Source organism: Simochromis diagramma, unplaced genomic scaffold, assembly GCF_900408965.1.
Source record: "Simochromis diagramma unplaced genomic scaffold, fSimDia1.1 OVJJ01000371.1, whole genome shotgun sequence".
In the NCBI taxonomy this organism is placed as follows: Eukaryota; Metazoa; Chordata; class Actinopteri; order Cichliformes; family Cichlidae; genus Simochromis; species Simochromis diagramma.
The window spans coordinates 1703421-1718320 of record NW_024386920.1 but is presented as its reverse complement, the minus strand read 5'-3'; the positions used below and the strand labels follow the sequence as shown (position 1 = coordinate 1718320).

General features: G+C 40.4%; 1 protein-coding gene across 1 annotated transcript; it reads right to left on the bottom strand.

Annotated features, from left to right (window-relative positions):
• Nucleotides 1-4742: 4742 nt before the first annotated feature.
• LOC120736495 (5'(3')-deoxyribonucleotidase, mitochondrial-like) lies at nt 4743-14713 on the bottom strand. Its single transcript, XM_040036672.1, has 5 exons — nt 13844-14713; nt 12602-12702; nt 9943-10003; nt 9704-9818; nt 4743-7218 (listed from the first exon to the last, which is right to left on the bottom strand). The coding sequence occupies exons 1-5, from the start codon at nt 14114-14116 to the stop codon at nt 7079-7081; spliced, it is 690 nt and encodes a 229-aa protein (XP_039892606.1). The 5' UTR covers nt 14117-14713; the 3' UTR covers nt 4743-7078.
• Between the last annotated feature and the right edge of the window lie 187 nt (nt 14714-14900).

The following is a 14900-nucleotide window of genomic DNA, read 5'->3' as shown; positions in this document are numbered from 1 at the left end:
GACTTCAACCTGACAGAAACCCTGTGGATGAATTAGAACAGAAACTGTGAGCCAGGCCTTCTTGTCCAACATCAGTGTCTAACCTCACAAATTTGCTGCTGGAAGAAGGATAAAAAATTCCCATTAACACAATCCCAAACCTTGTGGAAAGACTTTTCAGAAGAGTTGAAGCTGTTATATCAGGAAAGGGTAGGTCGACATCATATTAAACCCTATGGATTAAGAATGGGATGTCACTCAAGTTCATAAGTGGGATGGCAGAGGAGCGAATACTTTTGGCAGCATTTCGCTCCCATTTGTAACTTTAATTTCTCTTAAATTTCTAATTATTGTGAATGACTGAATTCTACATTAATTAATTGGATTTTAAACAAAAATATGTCATAAGGATGAAGAGTTGTGAAACCAGTTAGGAGGTAAACCACACCAGCATTGTTTTAAGTTCTCTTTTCAAAATTATTCTTTTTTTAATCCTCCTTAGGAAAATAAATGTAACACAACTTCACTCTAATAACATTATTCCAGCTCCTGTTCATTAAACTTCAAAGACACCACATCCCATCCATCTATCCATCCATCCTCTGAGCATTCAGGTCCAGGTTGCAGAAGCAGCATTGACATCAGAGATTCCCTCCCACACTTTGGCCACCTCTTCCAGCTATTCTGAGAAGACAGCCAGCCAGGAGGCATAATCTCTTCATTGTATCCTGGATCTGCCCCAGGGACATGCCCAATGCATCCTAGTCAGATGCTCCAATTTCAATGTGGAGGAATAGCAAGCTGTAGTCTGAGTCCTCCCTAAATGATCCTCCTTTTCACTGTAGCTCTAAGGGCCTAATCTGTGTCATTTATTTTACATCGCATTACCATTATTTAATAATCATACATTAAAAAACATTGTTAAACCCACTAACTCAGTGACTACAACATGGCAGAGGTTGTGAAAACACCTGCATAAATTATCACAAATTACCAATTCCACTGTAGATCATATTACACTGTTTGTGTAGAACATAAGCAATGTGATTATAAAGCAGTGTGGGGAAATCAGCCGTAAAAAGCAGCAGCCAGCAGATTATATGACAGCGCGAGTCAGCCTCCTGCAGAGTATCTTTATGCATCTACTTAGTATCAGGTAGAGCAATGTCAGCAAGGTTTTTTTTATTATTTACCAAGATAAAGAGCACATTGGACATCACTGGCAAATTTTGCCCTCCTTAATAACTCATCTATGTTTAAAAAAAATGCCCTATCATACTTGGAGTGCAAGGTACATAAACTTTTTATGATATTAAAAAAAAAAGACAGACAATATTGTGGTAACTGCAAAGGAAATGTGGGCCAAAGCCAATCGTCGTGAAACCTAGATCAACACACTGTTTTGCCTCCAGGTAAAATGACACATTCAGAAGAAATATGGCTATCAGTGGACCTTGTTGTTACGCCAGAGAGCAAACACTGGTGTCCCGTGAGCTGATATTATGGATGAAAGTGTTCTGACTGACAACCTTTCAGTTTCCATGTAGACCCAAATCCAGAGAATCTAATCGTGACTGATTTCCACTGTTGTTTGTCTTTTTTCACTGACGTTTCATTGCATTTGAAGGCCTACCATATCATTACTGAGTGAGAAGTTACATGTGAGGCCTGATATATTTTTGGTGTGATGACGCCAACGGACGCACGCTTGTTTTGTAATCACACAGATATGTCACTCAATAACATTTTAGATTGCCAATGATTTTACACACAGTATGCTAAAACGCTAAGCTTCACCAGTCAATGTGTTCACCTTGTATTTTGTATTTTGCTGTTTTTTCTGTTGTTTTATAGCATCTTGCTGACATGAAATAAACCAGAAATGCTCCCAAAAGACTTCCAATTCACTTCCACCCCCTCCACAAACACTCTAAACACCTCCACTGTTCCTACACTTACAGTGCACTCACATTTATAGCCTCACTCAGCAAAGGACAAACAGCATCAATCTGACTGAATGAAAAGGTAAAAAACAATAATAACAGTAAAAAGTGATGAGTGGCTATAAAATGAGATTTACATGAAAAGCCTGAGACACCTTAGTGGAATGAAATTTGGTTTTATGCAGCATAAATCCACACAACAGGATGAGTTTCCTGTGGACCCAGCGCTAATGCAACAAGCATTAAATGAAGTTGGGAAATGACAGAAGCTTTATAGCAATATGTCCTTGGATTTCTGGTTTCTGTGAGTCATCTATGACCTTGTGTCCTTACACACCACAGTGAGGCAGACTGGATAATTGTGGGGGGAAAAAGTCACCGAAATGCGTGTGATTTTTAACATTTTTTTATACCTCGGCCAGAAAGACAGCTACGTTTGCAAGCTCTGCCAAAAACAAAATTATGGTTAATCACCAGCCAGATTTTAAAATGAACTGCCATCATTATCCGATTATATTACATAAGCTCTAGTTTTGGAAAGCTCAAAATGTTCATCAAATACTGGCAATAAAAACAGTCCCCTTATGTAGGAAAATGCTGCGAAAACAGTTCTTTGCAAAGGGATATATTCATCCAGTCCATATCTGAAATACAAGAAAACATTTGTTTAGAGGCAATGTGGAAAATTAAATTGAATTGTGACAAAAATGATCAAATATTATACTGAAAAAACTGAAAAATACAGCACCAGTCACTGTCTGATTGAAACATCAACACAAGTGGTTAAACATCACCTTTGAGACCAACTACGATAAAACTGAAACAGAAGAAGTAAAATAGAAGATTTATTTCTAGTGCACTTTTGACAGATAAAACAGTGCTTGAAAATAAAACCAGAAATAAAAACAAAATAATACTATAGAACAACAAAATTATAGAAATGTCAATGGAGTCACAGGTATTTTTTTTCCTACTCCCATGAAATTATGAGCCTGCCAATGGGGGAAAATGTTTAGCTCCACAAACATGAAATATTCATTCACAATTAAGAAAAAAGACGCTGGCATGGATCCAACACACACAAAGCATGTATGCAAAGGCTTTTTGCTGTCACACACGTTTGTTTTAACAGCAACTTGGCCATGAAGGCAATCGCATGGAACGAAAAGCACAGAAAGGTTCCTCCAGCAGCTGGGAGACAGCTGACCTACTTGACTGTAGACGGAGGTATTGACAGGAAACACAAACAGGCTGGGGTCAATAATTTTATGCTGACACTGCTATTTCCCCCCAAAAATATAGACTTGGAAAAATAACCTTTAAAGCAATCCCAGCCCTCATTTTGAGGCCCAATATAAATAATAAGTCAGTTTCCTCTTAACCCATGAATAACAGAAGCAAAATTAAAAGTTAAGTTGAATAAAATAAGTTGATGCAGGAATAGAAACAACCTATATCAATAATATTATACAAGAACAGAGGACTCATGCCATCAAGCCCAGTTTTTTTTAAAGAAGTCTTTCTTCTCTTTGCTCACAAGGCTTTTACACCGTTTCTTTGTACCATTTTCTGACCAAAACACTTTCTTCTTAGCTTGATTTTCTTACTCAAGTGTCTTTTTCGTTTCCCTTGATCTCACATCAATCAGAGAAGATACGTTTTGAAAGCAGGCAATGTTTATTGAGGACCACAATGAGTACAATTCTGACATAAAAGCTGCTTTTGTTGATAATCTTCCTCCAACCGTGACGTTTTGTGGAAAAGCCAGCTGCTCATGACGCTTATGTCATCTGCTGACCCTAATGTGCTCCATTCGCTGTGGATTTATTGGAAGAACATGAAAAATCATAATGAGAAATCTGATATAAAGTATGCACTGAACAGAGACGGTGAGGCAGCCACTTTTTCAGAATGCTTTACTGATGATTTGAGCATGATGCATGAAAACAAAAACCATTGCAAATTATGCTCTTGAGCAGGAACGCTCGCCCAAGCTCCCTTCTAGTCTGCACACTGGCTTCAGGGCAATAAATTTACATAACCTGTTCACATCTAAATCTGTGAACAGAATGTCATTACACATGCTTTCTTTAGTGAAATGTGATCCCAACATCTGAGATGCCAACAGAGATGTCCAAAGCTCTTCCTGTTAAAAGGGAGTTCTTCCTTTCCACTGTCACCAAGTGCTCACTCATGTGAAATCATCTTATTGTGGGTGTTTTCTCTCTAATTTTGAAGAGTCTTTACCTTTCAATATAAAGTGAGGCGACTGAATTGGTGCTATGTGAACAAAAGTTAAATGAATTGTTGGGCTTCGTAGCAGTGAGTTTAATCAAATTAACAGCTGTCTGTGTAGGTTCTTTGTCATCCAGGTCATGACAGTCTGGGCAAGAACTGCAGAAACCTCTTAGATGCGAGGCGTAACATCTTCAAAAATCTAAAGAAGTCCAGCTGCCTTCTTTTTGAGCTCAAGAAAATTAAACGCTTCCAGCTGTACAAATCATTTCATCAGCTTCTTGAGGTTTTTTCCTCAACTGATATGATCAGTGCAGAGAGCAACTACAACAAAGAGCACAAAGAGGAGCGTTCTTCATGTTTAGTTAAACCTCCCCCCAAAAGTGCCAGAATGTCAAACCACGAGTGTGGGCATGTTTCCAGACTTTGGCAGGAAGTTATCTATGCTTTCATGTGACTAAGCAGCATGCATTTTAATGAAAAAAATAAATAAAAACAACCAAAGCCAATGAAACTTTTAATGGCACTGTTAAATGAAAGAAGATGTCCAAGTCATCAAGTTATTGTTTTTTTGCATGGGTTTTAATAGAGGTGGATCAAAACATTTCACTGGCAGAAACAAACATTTGCATTTGGATTGAACTGACATTTGAATATGTATAAGCTAGTCACAAAAAGACAAGCACTCAGCATTACATACATCTTTCATTACACATAATTAGCATCTACTGCGTAGTTCCCTGAAAAATATACCGGAAGAAATTAAAAAGCATTTTATCCCAGCATCTACATATCGTCTGTGTATCCTAAAGGGGACCTATTACTGCTTTGCTAGCTACAGGTGCTGTTACTCTGATGGGTGTTCATGTTAAAAGCATCAAGTTTCCAATGAGGTTAGCATCGGTGCAAGTAAGGAAAAGCGAGAATGCACTAAACACTCCATTTCAGGTACTTTTTTCCCAACTCTTTGCTCTGTATGATGTCAGAGAGTGCAAATATTGCAGGCACACAGGAAATTGGCTCGTTTCCCTCAGAGAACGTATGAAATTAGGTGCCGCACCAAGGTTAGGTATTTTTAACTGTGAATCATATTCAGACATATTCTAGTAGAGTTGGTGAATAAAACTGTAAACGAGTATACAAAGGTCCCCTTTAAATGAGTGAAGCAGGACAGTGACACTGAGAAAGTGGTGATTTTATACATTTTATAAATGCTAAAAAATATAATAAAAATATAATTTCTAAAAATTAATACAAGTTAAGTTTTCAAGTAATTAATGACAAGCTGAAATAAAAACTTTATTTTTGGATTATTAAAACATTTTCTACAACTTAAATCTTGCGCGACATGCTTCTGAAAACAAGCTCTAAAACAGGGGTGTCCAACGCCAGTCCTCAAAAGGTACTGTCCTGCAGCTTTTGGATGCATCCTTGTTCTGACACACCTGAATGGCTTGTTATCAGGCCTTTGCCAAACTTGATAGTGTGCTGAAGAGGTAATCCAGTCATTTGATTCAGCTGTGTTTGAGTAGGGTTGCATGTAAACGCTGCAGGACAGTAGCTCTGAAGGACTGGAGTTGGACACCCCGGCTCTAAAAATATGAACAGAATGGTGACATACCACTTATAAAGCATAGTGATTACTGTTGCCGCTCCTATAGAGTTCCACTTTTCCTTATTCTGCATTCTGTCATATCCATGCTGTTGCAATTGTGGATGTTTATATTAAACATGGGCAAAGTTTCAAATAATGAGGCCAATGTGTGCACAAATAGCCCCTACAGAATTTTCCATACACCTGATGCAAACTCCTGTTTGTGAGGGATAGCCAATCAGAACAAAGTTAGCTTTGGGAGGGAAGGGGGGGGTATGGCTTGTCTATGACCAACGTTGAACTTGCGAGGTGGCAGAAGGGTCCAATGTAAACGAAATAATGATTATTATGAACTGAATCATGCAAAGCTACCCCACCACAATTTTGAATAACATATGGACTTGTCAGTGATATATTAATATTGAATATTGGTTCATTATTAACCAACACTGAACCAATGTTACTCAGTCTTCAGTGCCTACAACAATCTACACTAGCAATGTTTGGCAAGATGCACGTGTGCAGCTACTTTTCTCATTTGTGTGTCAGTGAAATATTGAACAATTACATATTGTAAAAAAAGAGCACCCATGTAGGCTTTTAAGCTTTTTAAAAACCAGAGTGGATTTCACAGTAATTTTGCATTTACATAACAGTGACATGGCACATACCTACACAATACATGCAAAATAATGACAACCTAATAAAACAGTAATTTTGACTCCAAGTCACTGTCCTGTGTTTCTGTGTTCGCCAGTGCCCACGACTCAGAGTGTATTTTTGAGCTTTTTTGGGTGCAGCGGAGTGCCCTGTTGTGAATCACATCACACTGACTCACGAGTGCAACACGGTGCAGTTAAATATTGATAAGCCTTTTGCGATGAAGGCCACAGATAGACCACACAGTGGCTCAGAAATCCATTTTGTCTGAATCTGAGAAACATCCAGAATGCAAACTGAGTCCATAACCGTCGAGGTCACTCAACACAATCTGTCCTATCCACTTACCATGTATCTTTTTATGAACTCCTTTTGTTGTTCTCATTCAGTGAGATTGTTCAAAATCTGGTCGCCAACACAAATTCATACAAAGTGTCAGAGTGCCCCCTTGTGGTCGAGCAAGTGAACATCCTCTTCCAAAAGACTGGATCAACAGTCTGCTTGTACAGCACTTCCATTCAACCTGAAACGTAAACTGCTCATCCCGCTTAAGCCTCCACACCCTACTTAGTGGAGAACAAGGATGCCAAGGCAACAGCAGCGAGCCCCAGAACTTCCACTAACCCTGATGCCAGGCTGCTGTGGGGCTGAGCCGTGCAGGAGCTCCTCACTGCCTTTTGCTGTCCAGGATGGCCCTCCAATCATCTGACCATGACAGGAGTCGTCTCTGGGGGAGGCTGAGGGGCAGGTGCTTGTTGTGGCAGGCAGTGAACAGGATGTGCTCCCACGCTGGATTTGGCTCCACACCTGTCCAAGTCACAGAAATATAAACATTATTTAAGTAGCAGCTCCCTGTATTTAAGTGTGTGAAGGATATAAATTGTCCTGACAGACCGTAGGAACGCTGCAGCAGCTGCCTCATGAGGCAATCAAACCATTGAAAATGGATGCAAATAATTATAACACCAACACTGAGTTGCACAAACATTATTATGCAAAAGTCCTCTTTAAAGATTTTGCTTTGTTCTTCATTTGTTCTTGTTCTTTCAGTGATTTAAAAATAATAGTTATCATCCCTGATCTGCTCAGATCAGAGAACTACTGTACTTTCCTACTGAATTAACTGCGGCAGCAATAATTTACACAACTCAAGCCGACTAACTTTGAGATCTACTCATAAGTTAAATACTCAGCATTTCAAGATTTTTTTAATTTTATTTAGGCAAATCCGCACTCACAGCCAGCATCAGAAATTAGTGTGTATCTGCACATTATTACGTAAAAAAATCTTTGCACTCTGGAACTCTGTTTGAAAAAATGACTAATGTACAAATGTGTTCTTTTGATAAAAAAAAAAAAGTAATGAAAAACTGACCGTCACACCAAAGCATGTGCACATCTGGAAAGCTGCAGCTGTTTTAGCATGATGGTTACAATTTGAATAAAAATGTAATCAGGTGTGAAAACATTTCATTCTAGCAATCTAATGCAATATTACTGCTGCTACCTTTAGCATGACAGGGGGCAAAGCATAAACTGTGTATAGAAAATGAACAATGGCAACATAATGTTCATTCATCACTTCGTTTTGGAGTCTACATTTTATAGCACCAGTGTTGCCATGTTTTTGGCTTAGATTTAGACTCAGCTAACACTGGTTTCTTTACCAAGCTGCATCCTCCGACACCTGCTAATTTAGACACTACATCACAGACTAATAAAATGCTTGAATTTTACTGGACCTGGAATACAAACTTCTTGGATGGGCTGTTGCACACAACCATCATTATCTGTCACCTTTATGAAATATCCTCCAAAAGGCTACAGACAACTGCCTATGTTGGCCAACCAACTTGGCTTAGCCCCGGATTTTAAGTCCCAACAAAATCTAGATGGGTAAGTACAAATTTTTTCATGGTAAACTGATGAGAGAGCAGTGCGTGAGGTAAGCTGCAGGCACTGCTTTCACGGCTCAGAGATCAGTTATGATCTGCGCTTTGTGTGGAAACCCAGCTAGCATTATCAATGACCTTCAGTGGTATAGTCTCGGCTCACCTGTAAAAGTCAGCGCATGAAAACACCTGGGAAAGGATTTTAGGACTAGGAAAACAAGGAAGGACTGTCTTTTGAGGACATCAATGTTCACATTTTGGACGAAGAAAGGGTTTAAGAGAGGAATAAAGGAGGCCATCTAGACCCGCTGTAAACAGCTGTCATTGAACAGAGGCGGTGGCTTATGGCACCAGCTATCAGCCACATATGCTCCCGAGTTCTTTTCCCATGTGTTTCAACCACTCACACCTTGCCTTAGGTGACCTCAATCGCTCACATGACGGTGGGGTGGGGTAACGTCTCACAGAGATTTCCTCTGTCATCTGTTGGCTCATATAATATCTCACATAACTAAGAGTGGGTTAACAATCCTCAAGACCACCTTTACTGGAAGAGTTCGCTACCAATTATTCTAGAACTGAAGAAGCTGCTTGGATGAGACGTGAAATGTCTTCAAAACCTAAAGAAGTCTAGTTGGCTTCTTTTCAGCTCTCAAGACTACCATTCTTTGTGTTCCCATATTCAAGTCCAGGAAGATTATCCTGGATCCAAATCCACCATCACTCATGCTTGCGTGGATTCTCTCCAGGTACTTCAGCTTCAGACTAATTGGGGATTCTTAGTTGCCCATAGGTATGAATGTGAGTACAAATGGTTGTCTCTCTATGTTAGCCCTGAATCGGACTGGCGACCTGTCCAGTGCGTACTGTGTTTCTTATCCTATGGCAGCAGGGATAGACTTCCCTGAGACCTTGAACTGGACAAGTGGAGGAAGATGGATGGATGGATGGATCAAATAACACCCCTTTACCTTGTTGTTTAGCATGTTGTTGTATCCTATTGTGCTGCTGATCTTCTCATAGGTCATTCAGGTGCTTTTTCAGTGGGCATTAGTGCGTTTTCCCCTCATTATTTGTTAGCATCTATCTTTATTTTTATGAACGACAACATGGCCTTGACTACCCAGAATGCACTGCGATTGCAGCGCTCTACTGAAATTTGCAAAATGAAATGAAGCAAGCTAAAAATAAGTAGTTTGAATGCTTTTTGTTTTTGTTTAGCTAAACTTATTGTTCAAAAATGTTGGTTTTATTTCATGAAAGCCATAGAGGCTGAACCGGAGCAGATCGCTTCACAGACCAAAAATAACCTAAAAAGATTGTTAGAGCATTAATATTAAAATAAAAGAATCATGATACACACAAAAGTGCACCCACACAAAGTTCCACGGAGGCCTCACCTAGAATGTCGGGTTTGTCGTCTATCAGGAGGTCGCCGGTGATTAACGTCTTGTCTCGGGTCAGAATGACTTGTTCCAGGAAGTCACGGCCCAGATGCTTCTCCACCCAGGCATACTAGACAAAAACACACACACACACACACACACACAGCAGATGAGATCTCATCAGCAAAGAGTGGAACACATTAATCATTTCCACAGAGAAATGGATATTTGTTATTGATTTGCAGTAGGCCTACCTTCTCATGTGGGCAGTGTTTGTAATGTTTTATAGGGCTGGTGCAAATAAAGACATCTGTGCTGCAGAAACAAAGGGAAACAAACAGACCAGAGTGGAAAAGTTACAAACACACAGTATTGTGTTTACCTTCCAGCTGCTTAGGTCTGAACTTTTATGACAGGAATTCATGTGGGGAAGGTTCCCAGTAAACATGAAATCATGTGTATGGTGCATTACCCTGATGGGAGAACGTGCACATTCAGGCACTGGTGGCTAAAGAAAGCCATTCATTTTTAGCAGCAGAAGAAATGTAAGCGAAGTTCATAACTTTTGGTATTTTTAGAGGTTATTCACGTGCATTCTCCTCTGAGAATAATCCCAGAAAAAATAAAAAAGTAGTCACAGTCTGTGTCACGCTGATTCAGATCACACTTATTAAAATATCATCAAAAACTACACGCGACCGTCCCCGAGTAAGACTCGGGGTGATGTGTTTTAAATCATTTATTAGAAAGAGGGGAAAAAAAAAATACTGAAAATATCACAGCATGGGGCCATCTGAGTCGTGAGGCTGAGTGAACGGGAGAACAGCGTGGTGCTGGCGCGCACAAAGACAGGCTCTGTGGTGACACAACATGGAGGCCAGGTGTCTGTAATTGTCCCTATGGCCTGCTGCTGTCACTGACTGCAGAGCACAAATAGATCATACAGAGAAGACAGACAAACAGACCATCACATTCACTACTGATGCCAGGCCTAGGAGGCTTTACGGCAGCCTCGACGCTTGATGCCTTCAGGCACAGCCCTGAGTGGCAAGTTGTCTCTGTTTTGGCAGCGTTGAAGACCCAAAACACAATCGCTGTTTTAATGTGTGTAAAAAAATATATAAAATGTGCTCCAAACATAAATATCAAATTTACGTGTATGTTATAGAATCTAGTCTTGCTGGCTTTTGTGAGTGACTGGAATGAGCAACAGGGGCTTTCAGACTTGATTCATTTGGTCAGGTTCAGACAAAACAGAAAAAACCTCCATCAAAAGGAGGCGTTCACAATCTGTCTCAAAAATCACAGACAGAATAAAAGATGGATGTACAGTATTGTGCAAAAGTCTTGAGCCAATCCTAATTTGTATTTGGTTCCGTGGAAGCTAAAAAAAGTGCAGTAAAGTCAGTTGAATCTTAGAAAAATGTCAAAGATTCCTCAGCTTAACAAGCATAAAACATTATTTTTTGTCACCAAAAGGTGATAGACAAAGAGCTATTAGCCAAAAACTTGCCTTATTTCAGCATGGTGTGGAGTGTGTCCTTAAGAATTTGAGGAAATTGAACAGGTGAATGAAAAAAGAAGAACAGGAGATGAACAGTATCTGAAAATCATATCTTTAAGAACTAGGGAAAAAAAGAATCAAGCAAAGAGCTGAAAACAGATCAGAGAGACGTATCTTGAGTTGATCTACTGTTCGATAAAGCCTTGTCAGAAATTGTGTCAGTGGAAGGATGACTGTCAAGAACCTGTGCTTAAGAAAGGGAAACAGAGAGAAAAGGCTGACGTATCCCAAACTACATAAGAAGTAGACTGAAAATCAGTGGCGACAGGTCTGATGGAGTGATGAATCCAAATTTCTTTTTTTTTCTTTGTTCAGATCGTCAGTCTCTACAGCTGCCTATAAAACATGGTGGAGGCTCTGTCATGGTTTGGGGCTCTATTTTAACCAGTAAAGTTGGGGATGTTGTCAAAATTGGTGGAATTATGAACACAAAAAGCACACAACACTGGCTGTATTGAAGAACAAAGGCGGTCATACCAAATATTAACTTTCAAGCTCATTATATACTGTATACTGTTATATACTGTGATTCTTCCCTCAGCTCTCTTTAAGTGTTCCCTGTCTAACCCAACCCGTGGCATCCTTTTCTGTCACACCAACCCTCTACATGTCCTCCTTCACTACATTGATAAATCTTCTGTGTGTGTTCCCCTTTTCCTTCTGCCCAGTAGCTCAATTTTCACCGTTCCTTTGTTGCGGCACCCATTTCCCATTTCCATAGGAGAGTGTGAAGAAATGGTGGCGCATGGCTTTTACATAACACTGTAGCTTCTGGGCCTAAAAAGGACGCCAATACCAAGTGTCTTAAACATGCTTTCTTTTTAATGACCATCAGGGGGTGATAGGTGCAGGTGTAAAGAAAACCTGGTCTTATAAAAGTCTACGGGAAAACAGCCCTCTGACCTGTCCCAGGTAAACACTTTGCTGATGTGTTTAGGAGCACAGTCACTCATTTCAGGCTTCCCGCCTCCCAGCTTTTCTTGTAAACTGGGCTGAGCAGGCCATTGCTGCTTTGCGGGGCTTTTGTATGAAAACAGAGCCTTAAAATGCAGCCAGCTAAATGTAGAGACTGTGGAGGAAGTCAGATAAAGTGAACTAAACAGGGTGAAACTGTGTGGAAAATGATAAACAAACCACAGAGCCTGGCATTATTTTGCAAAGTTAAATACATATTAACTCAGAACACCATTTCCTCCACCTCCCTTCTGATCAAAGTGCTACATGCAAATATCTAATCATGCACATTCTTCTCCCATTATGGTGATTTAAGCCACTTGTGATACAACAAGAACTCCTCTCAGTCTCTTTTGTGTATGTGAGATAAATGCACTGCAACTTCCAAGACCTACTCATTCATCTCGGCCATCTCCTTGACCGCCTCCACTCCTCCTGGTAGCGGGTCCAAGTCTATGAAGAAACCTTTGGACTCCCAGATGCTGATAGCTTTTTCCTGGAGTTTAAAAAAAGGAAACAAAACACATGCATACAGCTTATCTGCAACCGTGTAAATTAATCAGGTGCATGTACAGTATGTGTATCCACGTGAGTGTTCATGAGCCCTGAAGAAGTAAAGTCCAAAAGGCCAACTTCTGTGGACATGATTACAAGGTAGCACTTTGCTTCTTGCTTGGAGTAGGTGAATTAAGACACTGAAGGAAACACATAATCAAATGGAGTAGTGAGTGAACTGCTCAACACTTCACATTACAGTGAACCACAAGGAAATCGAGGTTGAGTCATTCATCCACACAAACCAATTCAAGAATGCGCATCCATGGCTGTGTCTACACATGAAGCGGGGGTGACACCAGCCCCTTAAAAATCCCCCAATCCTAATTAATGCTACTGAGCTAGAGCGCTGTTAATCTCACAATCCCCAGAGCCATGGGATAAGAGCAAGGATAATGCCTGATTTAGACTTCTGTGGGAAATCTACACTGTAACTGTAAACTCCTATGCCATAACCTTCCATGCCTTAAAGTCTGACCCGACATGTAGTTACATTTCTCGGGTTACGTGGAAGGTTGTGGAGTACGATTAAACTATTTATTGTTTCTTTTTAACCAGAAACATTTAAAGGTATTTCCAGTTTCAGTTATACTATGATGTAGATTTGCCGCAGAAGTCTAAATCATGCATGAGACCAGTAGTAGACTGCAATGTAGTACATGTGATTATTCTGCTTCCACTGTAAAAATTCCAGCATTTAATGTCCATTCATATTATGCTACTTTCTTCTAATTTTCACTGTATTCTGGATGAAAATATTGCAATGCAATAGTCCAATACTTACTAAGAAGATTAGAAGGTACTGAAAAAGTGGGGCCATCTTTTGTTTTTTGTTTTTCAGAATTCTGACAAAAAAAAATACATTTTTTCCCAGTGGCCATAATCCTCTTCCATAAATACTCCTGTACCACCCTATTGAAAAGGTCCCAGTCCAGAGCAGTCAGAAACTTGACTGTTAACCATATGTAAATGAGACAGACAATCTTTTGAATTAAAACTTGTAAAAAATAAAAATAAAAAACCCAAATCGAGAAAGCCTAAGTTGAATTTCAGCCACTATATTTAGTGCTGCTGTCACTCACACAAAGGTCACTCCTCAGCTGCCCGTACTGCGTTGACACCCAAAACCCTCTCCTGTCCTCCAGGGTGATGTAGGGCTCGGTCGGGTACCTGGCCCGATACTTCTTCAGGAACCCCCCCTCGAAGTCCGCCAGGACTCCGTCCATGTCCACCAGGACCCGCAGTCTCTTCCCGGAACGAGAGATGAACGACATGTTTGCGCAAATCCTCTTAATGGGATCTCGGAGCAAAGTTTTCCCTCTTCCTAGTAGGCGTGTTGCACTAAGCAGCAACATTTTTCACGCCCTCGGTCTCTGCCCTCTCCAAACAGTCAGCAGAAACAGCTTGTAAAGTCGGCATGGGACTTACACAAACAAAAATAATTCCAAGCACTCGAGCTAAACCCCTTTCAGTACTCGTTTTCGACACTGTTATTTGCCCCTTGTGAATTTTTGTCCAACTTTTCACATTCTGAGCGGCAGTTGAGCTAACAGACGCTGGCTAGCTGACAGGCTAGCACCACAGCAGCCGCAGCGGGCAGTTCAACTGTGACCTGCCTGTGGCGGTCACAGTTGCCGGGAGCTCTTTGTATCGTTTGTCAGTGTGTATTAGCCGGCCGGCATCCAAGGCATGCCTTTCTAAAATTCCACAGCATATGAGATAAACAACATATGCTGTTAGAGCTGTCTGAGGTGAAACGAGAAGTAAACAACTGGAGCTGCTGCACCAAAGGGAGAAGCGCTCAGCTGTAAGAACAAACTGTACTACGAGCCCGTGCGCAACAAAGATCTCACATGACCAAGATGGTTCACTCCTCAGCTGTTTTCAGGAGCCATGTACAGTGAAAAATATAAAATTTTACAACAATACGAAGGTTTTACCACAACAATAATCATACACGCAACGTGTGTGATTATTTATTGGCTAAAGAACCGTCGTTAGTTAGGTTCATTGCAATTTATGCACAGTCATCTCTTTATGCCCAAATGTGACAGCTTATTCTGAATGATAGATAGGTAGAGGGGCAAAACATTTAGCATCAGACAGGGGAGCTTCCAGAGATTCATCACTTGTGCATGA

Excerpts from the sequence above, each read along its gene's own strand:
- LOC120736495 (XM_040036672.1), bottom strand. The coding sequence starts at position 14,116 with ATGTTGCTGCTTAGTGCAACACGCCTACTAGGAAGAGGGAAAACTTTG. Across the intron at positions 10,004-12,601 it reads GAGATGGCCGAGATGAATGA|CACAGATGTCTTTATTTGCA; the intron begins GTAGGTCTTGGA and ends TTGTTTCTGCAG. Across the intron at positions 9,819-9,942 it reads AACACTGCCCACATGAGAAG|TATGCCTGGGTGGAGAAGCA; the intron begins GTAGGCCTACTG and ends GTTTTTGTCTAG.